Source organism: Oncorhynchus mykiss, chromosome 15 (assembly GCF_057628025.1).
Source record: "Oncorhynchus mykiss isolate SJ-2025 chromosome 15, ASM5762802v1, whole genome shotgun sequence".
NCBI classification, from domain to species: Eukaryota; Metazoa; Chordata; class Actinopteri; order Salmoniformes; family Salmonidae; genus Oncorhynchus; species Oncorhynchus mykiss.
The window spans coordinates 23,628,830-23,647,450 of NC_143036.1; the positions used below are offsets into that span (position 1 = coordinate 23,628,830).

Sequence of the window (18,621 nt, forward strand, 5' to 3'; positions counted from 1 at the left end):
ACGCAACAATTTCAGCCCCAGCCAATAAGAATGAGATTTTACCCACAAAAGGGCTTTATTACAGGCAGAAATACCCCTCAACCGCAGCTGAAGCCGGATGTGGAGGTCCTGGGCTGGCGTGTTACACGTGGTCTGCGGTTGTGAGGCCAGTTGAACTTACTGACAAATTCTCTAAAACAACATTGGAAGTGGTTTATGGTAGAGAAATTAACATTCAATTCACTGGCAACCTCTCTAGTGGACATTCCTACAGTCAGCATGCCAATTGCACACTCCCTCAACTTGAGGGATCTGTGGCATTGTGTTGTGTGACAAAACTGCATGTTTTAGAGTGGCCTTTTATGATCCCCAGCACATGGTGCACCTGTGTAATGATCATGCTGTTTAATCAGCTTCATGATATTCGACACCTGTCAGGTGGATGGACTATCTTGGCAAAGGAGAAATGTTCACTAACAGGGATGTAAACAAATTTCTGAACAACATTTCAGAGAAATACGTTTTTTGTGTGTATGGAACATTTCTGCGATCTTTTATTTCCGTTCATGAAACATGGGACCAACACTTTACATGTTGCGTTTATATTTTTGTTCAACATACGTTACGTTTGGTATGGTTACATAACACAGAAGGTTACATAACGCTAATATGAAAGGAATGTGGTTGGTCGGGGTGGGAGCATAATGCAAACGTCTAACAACCCAAGATTGTGTTTTCGAATCTCATCACGGATAACTTTATTATTTGCAACTACTTACTACTTTTTAGCTACTTACCATGTTAGCTTCCCCTAACCTTAACCCCTAGCCTAGCTAACATTAGTGTTAGCCACCTAGCTAATGTTAGCAACAACAAATTGTATTTCGTAACATCATACGTTTTGCAAATTCGTAATCTATCGTACAAAATGGATGACGGACATCCGCAAATGAATACATATCATATGAAACGTAACGTCATACTAAATGGAGTGCCTCGGATTTGCGTACAGAATCAGTGGTGGAAGAAGCACCCAATTATCATACTTGAGTAAAAGTAAAGATACCTTAATAGAAAATGACTCAAGTAAAATTTAAAGTCACCCAGTAAAATACTACTTGAGTAATAGTATTTGTTTTAAATGTTTTTAAGTAACAAAAGTAAATGTAATTGCAAAAATATTCTTGAGTATCAAAAGTAAATGTAGAAATCATTCCTTATACTTAAGCAAACCAGACGGCACAAGTATCTTGTTTTTATTTACGGATAGGGCAACACTCCGACATAATTTACAAACAAAGCATTTGTGTTTAATGAGTCCACTATATCAGAGGCGGCACTAATGACCAGGGATGTTCGCTTGATAAGTGCGTGAATTGTAACATTTTCCTGTCCTGCTAAGCATTGAAAATGTATCGAGTACTTTTGGGTGTCAGGGAAAATGTATGGAGTAAAAAGTACAATCATTTCTTTAGGAATGTAATAAAGTAACAGTTGTCAAAAATATAAATAGTTTAGTACAGATACCCCAAAAAACGACTTAACTAAAAATACTTTAAAGTACTATTAAGTACTTTACACCACTGTACAGAATAATATAAAATGCTCTGACACCAGGTTGAGGGGAAACTTCACCCCAGAGCATACTAGGCATCCAGTATTTTAGGGTGTTCTGTTTTTCACTCTTACTTTGACTTATTTACGCCATGTAGCCTTTTTAGTTTTCTATTTTTGTTTGGACGACAACAACAACATAAATGAAGAGACGACAATCTGGCACTTGTGATATTGGGCTGGGAGTCTGTATTGTTGCAGCATACACAGAGTGTATTGTTGGGGACCTTTGAGCATATTGAGCTCATTTATCATCCTGTCTTTGCCCACTGTGTATCATGAAAGAAGGTGATGCTTTTATCTCAACTGTGTCTGGAATTCAAATGAAACCCACCATAGTGTCTTTGTATATGAACTAAACTACTGGCTTAGCTCGAAAGTTCCTTCTCGGGTTCATCAGAACATTTTTGAAGTTTACGTGAATCTCTGTCTAAGTCAGGTGGTTACCTCAACACAGCATCTGACACCACCAACGCTTAAAAGCCTGGATGCAGTTATCACTGTTTTTACTTTAATATTTTTGTCATTTAGCAGACGTTCTTATCCAGAGCGACTTACAGGTGCAATTAGGATTAAGTATCTTGCCCCAGGGGACATCGGCAGATTTCGCACCTAGTCATTTTGGGGATTTGAATGCTCTTAAACGCTACGCTACCTACTTTTAAACAGTGGCTTACATTTACCCCCCATTCAGCATCCCCTGCTGTCCCAACGTGGTCCTGGCCACCTCCCTTTAGGCACAGTGGGCAGGAGCCACTTATCCCTGGTGTGTGGGGGGGATTTACCTGAGAGTGGCATGGGACTCACTGTGAAGGCCTGGACAGGCTTGCTGGGCAGATCCCAGATCTTCTGTGGAAGGTGGGGGCTATTGGCATAGCACTGAGATGGAGGGCACAGCGGTGCCATACAGAGGCACATGGTTTGCAGGTGTTTGATGCCATTCCATTTGCTCCCTTCCAGACATTATTATGAGACGTTCTCCCCTCAGCAGCCTCCACTGCATCCAGTGCCATGGAACATTTAGTGCCATAGTTTATCTTTCTCATGGTGCTCCACACAGCCGCCGTGGGAAAAGACTATGGCTTAAACGCGCAAACACACACACACACACACACACTCTAATCCGCTACAGTCACATTGCCACTGATACAGACAACACCTGTCCTGGAACCGTGATATAGCCTGCTGAGCTAAAGCCGTGCTTAATAACTTGGCCAGTCTGTCCCAGGCTCTGGGGGATAAACCCATTCTTCTGAGACCACCACGTCTACTAGTGTCATTTAAGCCCTAAGCGGTGAACGAATCCTGGTTTCCCTTTGGAAGCTAGTTCGGGTGGTTTGCCACGATACGTAGCAGAAGGAGAGGTCAGGAATGACTGTCAAAAGACCATGTTATGGATCATCGAGAGGATGGAATGTAGGAAGTCAGTAAACCGCGCTACATTCTACTGCCTGGGACAGCACTTCATTTTCTATACTTAGGCTCTATGTGTGTTCTTGTTCACTTCCCTTCATGGATTCAAGTACAAAAGAGTGGTGTAAGAACTATGGTGGAAACTCCCTCTAGTCTAGACCATGCCCACGGCAATCCAATGCTTTTGAAGAGGAGTGCACTTCAGGTGAAAGGTAGAGAATTGTGAGGCAAAGCAATATCATAAATGTTTCACTATCCCAGACTGTAGAATTGACATGGGTGAAAGGGCAGAGGGATGTAGGATACATTGTCATCTGAGCTAGTATGAAAACGATCACATTAGGCAGAGTTAGAGGCAAGCTGAGGCATAAGTAACAAGCTGCTCTGTTGCTTTTCACTTTGTTCTATAATGGCAATGTCCATTTATTGAGTTTTGGGCCATACGTGTGTTCTGAACAATGTAGCTTTGAGTTATATGTTTGAGGAATGATAATGCATTATGACACGCTGGTCACCCTTTAAAGATGATCACTTGCAGGAGGACTCTGAGGGATAGTAATATTAATATAATATATGGGGCGGCAGGGTAGCCTAGTGGTTAGAGCGTTGGACTAGTAACCGGAAGGTTGCGAGTTCAAACCCCCGAGCTGACAAGGTACAAACTGCCCCTGAACAGGCAGTTAACCCACTGTTCCCAGGCCGTCATTGAAAATAAGAATTTGTTCTTAACTGACTTGCCTGGTAAAATAAAAAATAAACATTCCATTTAGCAGATCCAAAGAGACTTGTAGTCATGCGTGCATACATTTTTTTTATGTTTAAGTGTGTTTTGCTGTTGTTGATCAATTAATTGGCTATGTCAACAACAGCTGGTCAACAAGCTAACCTACAGCCAACACCAGTATGATTGGTCAGCCGACACCAGTGTGATTGGTCAGCTGATCTAACAGTATAGCTTCCGTCCCTCTCCTCGCCCCTGCCTGGACTCAAACCAGGGACCCTCTGCACACATCAACAACTGCCTCCCATGAAGCATCGTTACCCATCGCTCCACATAAGCTGCGGCCCTTGCAGAGCAAGGGGAACAACGACTTCAAGGTCTCAGAGTGAATGAGTCACCGATTGAAACGCTATTAGTGCGCACCCCGCTAACTAGCTAGCCATTTCACATCGGTTACACCGACACCAGTATGTTTGGTCAGCCGACACCAGTATGATTGGTCATCCCACACCAGTATGATTGGTCAGCCCACACCAGCATGATTGGTCATCCCACACCAGTATGATTGGTCAGCCCACACCAGCATGATTGGTCAGCCCACACCAGTATGATTGGTCAGCCAGCACAAGTATGATTGGTCAGCCCACACCAGCATGATTGGTCAGCCCACACCAGTATGATTGGTCAGCCCACACCAGTATGATTGGTCAGCCAGCACAAGTATGATTGGTCAGCTGACACCAGCTGGCATGGCTGTTTAGGACATCTTTACAATATGATAATCCCAGGCTTTATTAGACCATGTAGAAAGACTTACATTCAGATTATGCAGTGAGATGAACACAAATGTCCTTCAAGGATATCTTAGAAGTGGTAATTTACAGAAATGTGATACGGTGTAGATTTGATATACCAATTATGTCATTACCATACATTGGACTAGGCCTAATAAATAACCAGTATTCAAGAAGTTGTGGTTTTGAGCTGCACGTTTCCTCAGCTTGGGGCGGCAGGTAGCTTAGAGGTTAGAGCGTTGGGCCAGTAACAGAAAGGTTGCTAGATCAAATCCCCGAGCTGACAAATCCCCGAGCTGTCGTTCTGCCCCTGAACAAGACAGTTAACCCACTGTTCCTAGGCCGTCATTGTAAAGAGGAATTTGTTCTTAACTGACTTGCCTAGATAAATAAAGGTAAAAAATATCAATATATTTTTAAATGTAATGAAAACAAATGACCTCTCAACAGTGGCCCATCATTTTTTGATGATTACCTTATAGGATCTGTGGTAGATTAATATGTTTTTCAGATGGTTTTGCCCCATGTTAGATGAGGTCAGAGGTCATCCAATGTAGTGGGGCAATTTTTATCATATACTATATTATATATACAGTATCTCACATGCAACCAATAATAAGACTATGCCATTTGTATGCTAACAAAGTCTATTCAACTGAATATCTGACTCCATAAAGAGGATTTAGCAATATGCAAGAGACTATATTTGAGTTAAAGTAATAGGATAATCAAGAAAGGTCTGAGAATTGTCTATATCAAAGACGGATATTTAATATCATTGTAAAATGAATGGCATGAACTTAAATGACAATTCCTGATTCCTGCTTACAAGCAAAAATTAAAGCAGGAAGCACGAGTGACTCGGTCAATAAAGTGGTCAGATGAAGCAGATGCTAAGCTACAGGACTGTTTTGCTAGCACAGACTGGAATATGTTCCGGGATTCTTCCAATGGCATTGACGTTGTCCCCACAGTGACCGTACGTACATACCCCAACCAGAAGCCATGGATTACAGGCAACATCCGCACTGAGCTAAAGGCTAGAGCTGTCACTTTCAAGGAGCGGGACTCTAACCCAGAAGCTTATAATAAATCCCGCTATGCCCTCCGATGAACCATCAAACAGGCAAAGCATCAATACAGGACTAGGATCAAATCGTACTGCACTGGCTCCGACACTCGTCGGATGTGGTAGGGCTTGTAAAACATTACAGACTACAAAGGGAAGCACAGCCGAGAGCTGCCAAGTGACACGAGCCTACCAGATGAGCTAAACTACTTCTATGCTTGCTTCGAGGCAAATAACAGTGAAACATGCATGAGAGCACCAACTGTTCCGGACGACTGTGTGATCACTCTGTTCGCAGCCTATGTGCGGCCTTTCAAACATTCACAAGGCTGCGGGGCCATATGGATTACCAGGACGTGTACTGCGACCATGCGCTGACCAACTGGCAAGTGTCTTCACTGACATTTTCAACCTCTCCCTGTCCGTGTCTGTAATACCAACATGTTTTAAGCAGATCACGATAGTCCCTGTGCCCAAGAACACTAAGGTAACCTGCCTAAATGATTACCGACCCGTAGCACTCACGTCTGTAGCCATGAAGTGCTTTGAAAGGCTGTTCATGGCTCATATCAACACCCTTGCCCCAGAAACCCTAGACCCACTCCAATTTTCATACCTCCCTAACAGATCCACAGATAATGCAATCTGTATTGCCCTCAACACTGCCCTTTCCCACCTTGATTAAAGGAACACCTATGTGAGAATGCTATTCATTGACTACAGCTCAGCATTCAACACTATAGTGCCCTCAAAGCTCATCAATAAGCTAAGGACCCTGGGACTAAACACCTCCCTCTGCAACTGGATCCTGGGCTTCCTGATGGGCCGCCCCCAGGTGGTAAGGGTAGGCAACATCACATCCACCACGCTGATCCTCAATACAGGGGCACCTCAGGGGTGCTTGCTCAGTCCCCTCATGTACACCCTGTTCACTCATGACTGCACGGCCAGTCATGACTCCAACACCATCATTAAGTTTGCCGATGACACAACAGTGGTAGGCCTGATCACCGACAACGACGAGACAGCCTATAGGGAGGAGGTCAGAGACCTGGCCATGTGGTGCCAGGACAACAACCTCTCCCTCAACGTGATTAAGACAAAGGAGATGATTGTGAACTACAGGAAAAGGAGGACCGAGCACGCCCCCATTCTCATCGACAGGGCTGTGGTGGAGCAGGTTGAGAGCTTCAAGTTCCTTGGTGTCCACATCCCCAACAAACTAACATGGTCTAACATGGTCCATGCACAGTCGTGAATAGGGCACAACATAACCTATTCTCCCTCAGGAGACTGAAAAGATTTGGCATGGGTCCTCAGATCCTCAAAAGGTTCTACAGTTGCACCATCGAGAGCATGCACTGGTTGCGTCACTGCCTGGTATGGCAACTGCTCGGCCTCCGACCGCAAGGCACAACAGAGGGTTGTGTGTACGGCCCAGTACATCACCTGGGCCAAGCTTCCTGCCATCCAGGACCTCTATACCAGACGGTGTCAGAGGAAGGACCTAAAAATTGTCAAGGACTCCAGCCACCCTAGTCATAGACTGTTCTCTCTGCTACCACACGGCAAGCAGTACCGAAGCGCCAAGTCCAGGTCCAAGAGGCTTCTAAACAGCTTCTATCCCCAAGCCATAAGACTCCTGAACATCTAATCAAATGGCTATCTAGACTATTTGCAGTGCCCCGCCCCCCTTTACACCGCTGTTACTCTCTGTTATTATCTATGCATAGTCACATTAATAACTCTACCTACATGTACATAAACTCAGCAAAAAAAGAAAAGTCCTCTCACTGTCAACTGTGTTTATTTTCAGCAAACTTAACATGTGTAAATATTTGTATGACCATAACCAGATTCAACAACTGTGACATAAACTGAACCAGTTCCACAGACATGTGTCTAACAGAAATTTAATAATGTGTCCCTGAACAAGTCCTGCAGTGCATCTACTCCTCATGAACTGCACCAGATTTGCCAGTTCTTGGTGTGAGATGTTCCACCAAGGCACCTGCAAGTTCCCGGACATTTCTGGGGGGAATGGCCCTAGCCCTCACACTCCGATCCAACAGGTCCCAGATGTGCTCAATGGGATTGAGATCCGGGCTCTTCGCAAGCCATGGCAGAACACTGACATTCCTGTCTTGCAGGAAATCACTCACAGAACGAGCAGTGTGGCATTGTCATGCTGGAGGGTCATGTCAGGATGAGCCTGCAGGAAGGGTACCACATGAGGGAGAAGGATGTCTTCCCTGTAACGCACAGCATTGAGATTGCCTGCAATGACAATAAGCTCATTCCGATGATGCTGTGACACACCGCCCCAGACCATGACGGACCCTCCAACTCCAAATCGATCCTTCTCCAGAGAACAGGCCTCGGTGTAACGTTCATTCCTTCGATGATAAATGCGAATCCGACCATCACACCTGATGAGACTAAACCGCGACTCGTCAGTGAAGAGCACTTTTTGCCAGTCCTGTCTGGTCCAGCGACAATGGGTTTGTGCCAATAGGCGACGTTGTTGCCGGTGATGTCTGGGGAGGACCTGCCGTACAACAGGCCTACAAGCCCTCAGTCCAGCCTCTCTCAGCATATTGCGGACAGTCTGAGCACTGATGGAAGGATTGTGCGTTCCTGGTTTAACTCGGGCAGTTGTTGTTGCCATCCTGTACCTGTCACGTAGTTGTGATGTTCAGATATACCGATTCTGTGCAGGTGTTGTTACACGTGGTCTGCCACTGTGAGGACGATCAGCTGTCTGTCCTGTCTCCCTGTAGCGCTATCTTAGGCGTCTAGCAGTACGGATATTGTGATTTATTGCCCTGTTCACATCTGCAGTCCTCATGCCTCCTTACAGCATGCCTAAGGCACGTTCATGCAAATGGGTAGGAAGCCTGGGCATCTTTCTTTTGGTGTTTTTCAGAGTCAGTAGAAAGGCCTCTTTAATGTCCTAAGTATTCATAACTGTGACCTTAATTGCCTATCGTCTGTAAGCTGTTAGTGTCTTAACGACCATTCCACAGGTGCGTGTTCATTAATTGTTTATGGTTTATTGAACAAGCATGGGAAACAGTGTTTAAACCCTTTACAATGAAGATCTGTGAAAGGATTTGGATTTTTACAAATTATCTTTGAAAGACAGGGTCCTGAAAAAGGGATGTTTCTTTTTTTAGGCTCGTTATTAGGCTCGTTATTGTTATTTTATGAGTTTAGGCTCGTTATTGTTATTTTAATACTGCTCTTTAATTATTTGTTCCTTTTGTTTCTTATTAGTATTTTTTAACTGCATTGTTGGTTAGGGGCTTGTAAGTAAGCATTTCACTGTAAGGTCTACAGCTGTTGTATTCGGCGCATGTGACTAATACAATTTGATTTGATTGATTTGAACACTGACATTAACAAAATAGTATCTACTATCTAGGCATCTAGATAGGCATGATCAGAGAGAGTGACAGACAAAGAAACCATGGCTTGTACCATGGCCCATAGTTCTTGGGGGAGAGGGAAGGAAGTCATAGCCTGAAAGCCCATGCCCCAAGAGTCCCTGGGGTGGAGAGAGAAAGAAAGAGAACCCTTTATTTGACCAAGAAGGAGAGTGATGGAGTGCTGCGTCAGATGACCTGGCCTCCACAATCGCCCGACCTCAACCCAATTGAGATGGTTTGGGATGAGTTGGACCGCAGAGTGAAGGAAAAGCAGCTAACAAGTGCTCAGCATGTGTGGGAACTCCTTAAAGACTGTTGGAAAAGCATTCCAGGTGAAGCTGGTTGCGAGACTGCCAAGAGTGTGCAAAGCTGTCATCAAGTCAAAGGGTGGCTATTTTGAAGAATCTCAAATATAAAATATATTTTGATATGTTGAACACTTTTTTTGGTTACTACATTATTCCATATGTGTTATTCCAGAGTTTTGATGTCCTCACTATTATTCAACAATGTAGAAAATAGTAAAAATGAAGAAAACCCCTTGAATTGGTAGGTGTGTCCAACGTTTAACTGGTACTGTACATTTGAAGATGATCCCTGGGCTTTGATGAACAGTAAAAGGGTTGCAGGGGAGGTGGAGCTGATCTAGCATAGTGCCAATTCCCAGCCACCGTACACGATCACATACAGCAAGTTCTACCATCCTAAGGTGCCTCTTGTTTGCCATAAATGGCATATGTCCTTGTTGGGATTACTGCAGTTTCCCAAACCAATGCATGAGACATCGCAAAATGAAAGCTAATTCTTCACATGCAAGTCCAGTTCAGGTGAGCTGGCCAGCCATAGTTGGTAGCCAAATAGGTACGTATGGGAACAATGCACTCCAGCAATTTCCAGGTGGCATTTTGGCTGTTGAATGGCCTCCTGACACGTGGTAGTCTAGTTCCACAGTGTCTCTGTCTCTAGTAACTGCATAAGGGGAGGACTGATGGTGCAGTGGACCTATCAAGGACAGTTCTGGGAGATTCAGGATGGCATTAACATTGGAGAGGTGCAATTCCTGTGACATGTGAAGGCCCATTAAGGTGATGACAATTCTTGTTAATGGGTGTCAGGTTGTGTTGGTTGATTGAAGTGAACACCTGCCTTATGCACTTCTCATGTCAACAAATACGGGGACTCCAGGGCAGACAGCCAGGATGGTGGACATGATTGTCCTGAAGAAGCAATGTGCCAGCTCAACCCAAACAGGATAAGAGTACACCGGAACATCCAAATGTGCATCACAAATGCAGTGAGCCAGCAGAAGGTCATGTTGGGATTCAGGCAGACGTATTAGACTAGCAATGAATCAAAGCTCACTTCTCAGTGATCCTCAAAGAGGTTTGTTACTTGGAATAATTGGTGTTGCCAAGCAGTCTGTTGCCTTTTTATATATCCAGACAACGGCGTTTGAGTGTATATGGTGGGAATATTGGATTCCTAACATAAATCAAGTACACAAAAATAGTATTGAGTATAGTTCATAAGTAGAATACCAAAATATGAAACATTTCTCATTTTAAAAGTTTCCATATACAAGGTGGGTAAACCACCGTTTATTGGTAATGTGGCAACCATATTGGATTTTGGACTCCATATTGGATTTGGGACTCCATATTGGATTTTGGACTCCATATTGGATTTGGGACTCCATATTGGATTTGTAGTCAAATTTATGGGGGTCGCCTAACGCTTTTGCAAGAGTAGGGGCTAAACATATAAAACCCACAAAGGAACCTTTGACTGGGGGGAAAAAAATTGCCCACTTGCCGTACACACAAAATGTTTTTTAAAAACTGAACAGTATGCATTCTTGTCAGGCAGGACCATACAAATTTGACTTGAATATTGACCAAAAAGTTAAGTTTACATTCATCAAAAAATATTCATATTTGATATTTCCAACTATTAAATCTGTGTGTTTACAGGTCTATATTCGAAATCCTAATGCTATTTGTTTGCGAATGTAGGTCAAACAATTGACACAGTTCATTTTTCCAGAGTAAAAACAACTCTTTATAAGCTCTTGAAACAAATCAAACGCAACAATTTCATTCACATGAATTTCATTTAAAGTTTTCTTGTCTTCACACCTCCAAGGGTGTCCGTGCTCCAGGGTTTATGGGAATGTCCCGCCCTGAAGATTGCCACCGCAAACGTGTGTTTGAGTCTTGTGATAGCCATTCATACAATAAATTGAGATTGAATCATTACGCTGGGCGTCGGCGCCTGCAAGTCGCTACACGAGAGTATCACCCTCTCTCATTCTCCCACTACACCAACATATTTTGCTAAAATAACACGTGACTGCAGACCTGCACGAGCGCTTATCCTTCTATCCCTCTTTGACTTTTGACGTGGAATGTAATGGCCCTTGTAGGACACACAAGGTTGTTATGGGGGAATTAGGGCGCAGATATAGCAAGATGGAAGGAAGAAGGTAATCCTCTTCTGAGGATTGGTTTTCCTCCTAAACCAATGAGGACAGCCCTCCAGCTGGCTAGTCGGCTTAGGGTCAATCATAGCGTCACATGACCATTTTGTAAAGTACCCAGTCTACTGTATGTCCGGTGCTGTCATATCCAGCTTTTCATTGGATCTTCAATTCAGACTTTGTCCTGTATTTCACATAGCGACAAGTAAAATATGAGTTGTATTGCACAGTTACAAAGTAGGTAAATGAGTTGTGTACAGACGATGAGACCAAGGGTCATCACTATCCTATCCAAGCTCATTAGGTCTACCACATGGCACTGAGTCAGTTATATATGTCTGGTTCGTTTTTAGCATTGATCTGAGGCTCGGTACAGCAAAGGTGTTGAGCTCTGACCCGTCCTAAACTACGTGTCAAACGTATATAATTGGGGGCCCTTGTGATCTTTCCACTGTTGTGATTGGACTGCAGATAGTCAGTGAGAATGACTAAGCTAATGGTTGTTAATTGACATCACTGATTAGGATACTGTAAATCAAAAGTGACAGATTGCTAGCCTGTTTTGGACACGCACACGGAGGGATCCCATCTATCCATTATCATGTTGTTACTTGTATCTGCTCAAAGGTGTGGTGTTGAAATATACAGTACATGTCTGAGTTTTGTTATGTTTTTGGTCTTTTGAATCATAAGGTTAATCAAGGTTCTTGCCTCATTCCGAGCAGTGAGAACCCTCCTCCACTTGCCTGGCTCCCTATATCATATAATTTACTACAATGTGTCATGACATTAACGGTTTTGACTTAATATAGGAAGGTACAGTATTTCCCCTGTTTCCAGCTCTTCCCAGACTGCGGTAAGTGGTCCGTGTTCCATTCTCCTAGTCGTGCAAAGGAACTGTCACGTAGCATTTACACCGCATTCATCATAAAGTGGGCCGTGCTCCTGCATATCTGTTTTTCCTCTCATCTATTTCTAATGGAGAAAGACAATACGACTGCAGTTTGAAATATGGCACTAAAGAGCGAGCTATTAATGCCAATAAACAATAGCATGATAATAAACTGCTGGCAAAAAGTTGCAATGTCCTTTTTGAGTTAAAAGACAGCCATGTCATCTAAAGAGAACCTTTGCAGACCTTGCTACCATGATTTCTGTTTAAAAAAAATGTGTTTTAATTATTTGTGCACAATATGTTTTGGTTTGACAACAGGAAAAGAGGAACCGGTATTCTGTCTTCCTTAAATATGCAGTCCGGGATCTCAAGCACAACAACTATGTAACATACTGTATGAATTGGATTCGTGACATATCATATGAATTGCAAGAAGAAATGTATATTTTGTTTTGTTTTGCAGGATGTAACTTATCATAGGGAATGGAGGATGTAGTACACAATTGGATGAACTAGTACACAAAGGTTCTGGAGCATCACTTTAAGAATGATCTTTTATTAGGTAATTCTTGTTTTTGAAAAACACTGAAAAATAACAACTTGCCACAAATACATACTTGCTGCCTTGCAGCTACGAAGTTAGCCAGAGATCTTAATTGTGTATTTACTTGTTTTATCAAAAAATGCATTTTATTGTCCTTCGTGAAACAGCACAAAGCCCCCAGATGTCTGGATTTAAATATACAATTCTGGCTAGACAATAAATATGAATCATTGGACATTTACTGAATTTAACACAAAAATAAAAGTCATTTTAAATCTCAAAGGTGAAGCTATTTACAATGTGCATGTCAACTCGACATCATGTCTAGGTAGGTATTGAATGGATGATGAGTCAGTCCCAGTAGTGCAGCAAAATCTTTACAGTAGCTTCATGTGTGAAATATTGAAATAAAACATCATTTGTTTTGACTTTGTCAAAGACAAAGTTGTACTGTGGAGACTGAAGTTGACGTGTTTTGTTTTGTGTAGAGCAGAGCAACATGATTTTGTTCATAATTCATAAGCGCATGCATGGAAAGCAACTTAAACAGTTTTGAACACAGTTCCTTCTGGGATGACTTTACATGAGTGTGACCGTGTTTTAACCTCTGTTTAGTAGTTTGAATGATAGGACAATGAACTGCCAATTTACACAACATTCAGTAACTTGTGTGTCTTGTCAGGGTGGGACTGGAGGAGAATGATGTCAGTATGTTGTAGTAATAACAATGAAACCTAACAGGCAATAGTGACCATAGAGATCAATACATTATCTTTCTCTACAATAGTGACCATAGAGATCAATACATTATCTTTCTCTACAATAGTGACCATAGAGATTAATACATTATCTTTCTCTACAATAGTGACTAGAGCTGATTGAGTTGTGTGCATAGACGTATAAGAATAGGATTAAATCAAAGATTTGAAAACCATGCAATAAATTCCCTTTCTTGCAAAACTGGACACACTGGACACACACACTCAAACACACACATACACTGGGGCGACAGGTAAACTAGTGGTTAGAGTGTTGGACTAGTAACCGAAAGGTTGCAGGATCTAATCCCCAAGCTGACAAGGTAAAAATCTGTCGTTCTGCCCCTGAACAAGGCAGTTAACACACTGTTCCTAGGCCGTCATTGAAAATAAGAATTTGTTCTTTACTAACTTACCTAGTTAAATAAAGGTTAAAAAAAAGAAACACTTCATGACCAAAAGTATGTGGACACCTGTTCATTGACCATCTCATTCCAAATTCATTGGCATTAATATAGAGTTGATGTTGCTGCGGGGACTTGAATCCATTCAGCCACTAGAGCATTAGTGAGGTTGGGCACTGATATTGGGCGATTAGGCCTGGCTCGCAGGCAGTGTTACAATTCATCCCAAAGGTGTTTAATGGGGTTGAGGTTAGGGCTTTGTGCAGGCAAGTTCTTCCACACCGATCTCGACAAACCATTTCTGTATGGACCTCGCTTTGTGCATGGGGGCATTATCATGCTGAAACAGGAAAGGGCCTGCCCCAAACTGTTTCCACAAAGTTGGAAGCACAGAGGATGTCATTGTATGCTAAAGCGTAAGGGGACTAGCCCAAACCATGAAAAACAGCCACAGACCATTCTTCCTCCTCCACCAAACATTACAGTTGGAACTATGCATTGGGGCAGGTAGCGTTATCCTGGCATCTGCCAAACACAGATTCGTCCTCCGGACTGCTAGATGGTAAAGCGTGATTCAAAACTCCAGATAAGGCATTTCCACTGCTCCAGAGTCCAATGGCGGCGAGCTTTACACCACTCCAGCTAACACTTGGCATTGCACATGGTGATCTTAGGCTTGTGTGCAGCTGCTCGGCCATGAACAGTTCTTGTGCTGACGTTGCTTCCAGAGGCAGTTTGGAACTCGGTAGTGAGTGTTGCAACCGAGGACAGACAATTTTTATGCTCTACCCACTTCAGCACCTGGTGGTCCCGTTCTGTGAGCTTGTGTGGCTTAACATTTCGCTAGACTCCCTGTCGAAATGAAGGTTGAATGAACATAAATAAAATAAACACAATTATTTGTACTGTAATGAACAGGAGGGATAATCTGTAGAAGTAATCAGATCATTACAACTCTGACCTAAAACAGTTGGGGCTGCAAAAATGGTTTGATTTGAGATCTAATATATGACCATTATCTCCCTACTTCTCTTCCTCGTCAAATTTCTGCCCTGCTAGAGCTGCTCTGATCAACTGTAAGTGCTGTTGTTATGAAGTTTCTCTAGCAGGGCAGAAATTGACTTGTTAGAAAGGTGGCACCCTATGACGGTGCAACATTGAAAGTCACGGAGCCCTTCAGTACGGCCATTCTACTGCCAACGTTTGTCTATGGAGATTACATGGCTGTGTGCTCGATTTTATACACCTGTCAGCAACGGGTGTGGCTGAAATAGCCGAATCCACAAATTCGAAGGGGTGTCCACATACTTTTGTGTATATATAGTGTATTCAGACTGATGCGTACCATATTCAAATGATCCTTCAATTGATTTACAAAACCTGACTAAAAAGAGCATGCACAACCCTCTTTGGGTAAACCTTCTAGACAGGAAATAATTTCTTGAGGACAAATATTTACATAATTGCAAATTGTATCACCCATCACGAATGTGTACATTTTATACAGTTTACCATCACATTTTTAAACAGCCTACCAGAGAAGTCAGGTGGAGACAACACAAAACACAAACAGAAATGTGACTAGAACATTTGCATCACTACATCAAAAGTGCTTCGGATAATAACTACAATTTCTTCCATTCATCAAAACAAAATCCAGGGGCAGGATCCCCCCCATACCTTTCTTTGATTGTCTCAACACTTAGACTTTAAACCTGAGCCATATCCTGAATGTCTTCTGCCAATGTATTATGCTGGTGAATGAGGAAGTGTGGGATGGATGTATGTCTATTGCATATAAACATAGGGGTTGGCTTTGTGCTGCCCAGCGTTCATCACACAGTGTGGCATAACGTTCCTCTGAGAGTGCCCCATGGCGTGACTCATGTCGTTGCTGCTGCCATCCGACCACGGGGGTGAGTCCATGGGTTCCCGCTTTATGGCATGGAGCAGTCCGTGACCTTTGAACTCGTAGCCCTGCTTGTAGTCCTGCTGCATGTAGCCCTTGTTGTGCTCCACAGGGCCGCTTGCATACACGTCCATGCAGTTGATGCTCTGGCTGCTACAGAGGGGGTCTGAGTGGGACAGCCTCTGGGGACTGAACTGGGACAGGTCCTTGTTAATCACACTCTTCAAGGGCCTGCCGCCCCCCACATTATTATAGTTCTGGAAGTGGCCGTTGTTGTAGGGTGGGCTGATGGGGCTGATACCCGCCTTGCCCCGCTGGCACGGCGAGTACTGCTCGTAGTAGTCCGCCTCCGACTTCATCTGAAGGCTGTTGTTGTCGCCGTAGCCGTTGCCGTAGCGACGGTCCACGGGCTCCCGGCACGTCCACGGACGGCCATAGGCGTCACAGCCGTTCTCCGAGTCAGAGTCCTGCTCCACCTTGATGGGCATCTCAGGCAGCAGGCGGCCATCGTAGCACTCGCCGTAGCCATTCTCGCTCTTCACCGCCTCTCCCAAGCAGTAGGGGTCCGAGCCGTCGGGGGTCTGGAGGCTCCCGTACATCTTGGGCACGTAGACCTCACCACCTCGCCCTCCTCCATGACACATGCTGGGGGACATGCGGTAGGGCTTACCGTAGTGGCCCGCCTTCCCGAGTCGATTCGAGGGGATGTAGCCGCCACTCTGCCCAGCCCGGACGGTCCCTGAGGCAGGCCGCATGGGCCACGGGGAGTCCGGGCCTGGGCCTTTGTGGTGGGGGACGCCGCCCATAGAGGTCTTGCAGTAGTTGAGGGGCTCGTCCTGGCCGTAGTAGCCCCCCTCCGACTTGTACTTGAGGCGCTGCTGGGACCCCCCGGGGCTGGTGCAGTTGAGGAGCAGCGGGTCCCCGCCATCCACCATCGCCACACTGCCAGAGTGCCTCCTGAAGTGCTCCTCTCTCTCACTGCAACATGGAGGAAGAGGAGAGGTAGGGAGATAATGAAAAATGTGTTAGATCTAAAATCAAACCATTTTTGCAGCCCAACTGTTCAACTAGGTCAGAGTTGTAATGATCTGATTACTTCTACAGATCATCCCTCCTGTTCATTACAGTACAAATAATTGTATTTATTTTATTTATATTCATGCAACTTTTATTTCGACAGAGAGTCATGCATACACATCAACACACATCAATATACACTATACACATCACTAAACATCACTATATACACAGTAAAATAAACATCAATACGAGATAGATGATCGTATAGGGAACAAGACACTTTTTTGCTATGTCAACAAGAGAGGAATACAATTCTCCCGCTTTATCCTGTCTCATCAGAACAGTGTGTGTGGATTATAATAATCGTATATTTCTCATGTCCTTTCAGCTATCCATTTTGTCCGTTCAAATAATCAAGTCAACAACAACATTGACATCGAATTCTCAGAATAACAAAAACGAAGCCATATTTATTTCTGGGAATGATTTAATCTTTTCCAGGATCTAAACACAGGCAGGCAGATTATATAACTCCCTGCCAAAGCTGGGGATCAGTTAGCCTAGAGAACTACGTTATCTTCCTTCTCTTCCCTACAAATTGTATTTCAATGCCCTCAGCGATAAATAGATACATGTTTAGTTCTTAAGACCCCGACTGTGGTTCAATGACACATTCTGGGCTAAAGTCTGTGCATCATGTTGAGGCTAGGCCTACAGAGACCAAAACCTATTGAATGTCTCTTTAGTGAACTGCTGGTGAGAGCATGACCCATTCTGTCATTTTTCAACACCACAAACAATATCTCTCCTTCTCTGTCGCTCTCCCTCAACTCATCATTCAATTCTGTCATTTAGCTGGTTTTGGAGGAGGGTAAAAGAACCATGGACTGTGGAGACACTGAGGTCGTGGAGGAGACCAAGGTCGTGGAGGAGACACTGAGGTCGTGGAGGAGACACTGAGGTTGTGGAGGAGACCAAGGTCGTGGAGGAGACACTGAGGTCGCTTCATAACAGCTTTAACTGAAATTAATGGGAAGCTCTTTTGACGTATGATCGTCGATTCCCCCTCAGAAGCAAGGATTGCCCCCTCTTGCCAAGGTATGCTTCAGGTTTATAAAGTGTGCAGACTTATGTCTTACATCAGGATAACTTAGTATCAGAGTCGGTCAAATCCCTAACGCTTAAGTAATGTGTATTGGACTTATACAAGTCCAACAAGCGTTGTGTCATGAAACATCCTGGTTCTATGGTAGAACCACCTCTGTTGGCGAGTGAAAATAGGATACTATTTGGGAGATATTACACATTATTCATAATGAACACAAGAGGGGGTGGTAGGGCCCTAGCTGACTAGTACTGAGTGTGCCCTCCAACTCAACTTTTACCCTCAAAGTCAGGTTTCCTCCCTAATGATCCATGAAGCACAGGCCCACGTCCAAAAACAGAAAATCAATTTGTTGTCTTAATTGAGTGTTGTGAGCCATCCAAAGCTCATTTTAGTGTGTGTGCGTGTTTGTGTGGTGTTTGTGTTTGAGGGGGTGGAAAGAGAAAGAAGCCAGCTTCTGTGTGAAGCTATTGTTCTTGATGTCACAGGTCG

General features: G+C 43.8%; 1 protein-coding gene across 1 annotated transcript in view; it reads right to left on the reverse strand.

Annotated features, from left to right (window-relative positions):
- Nucleotides 1-12,929: 12,929 nt before the first annotated feature.
- The window catches only part of LOC110489811 (uncharacterized), a 63,764-nt gene continuing 58,072 nt past the window's right edge, over nt 12,930-18,621 (reverse strand). Inside the window, exon 9 of the mRNA XM_021562737.3 lies at nt 12,930-16,982. Coding sequence (XP_021418412.1) covers nt 15,884-16,982 — 1,099 coding nt within the window. The 3' untranslated portion in view covers nt 12,930-15,883. The remainder of the gene's footprint in view (nt 16,983-18,621) is intronic.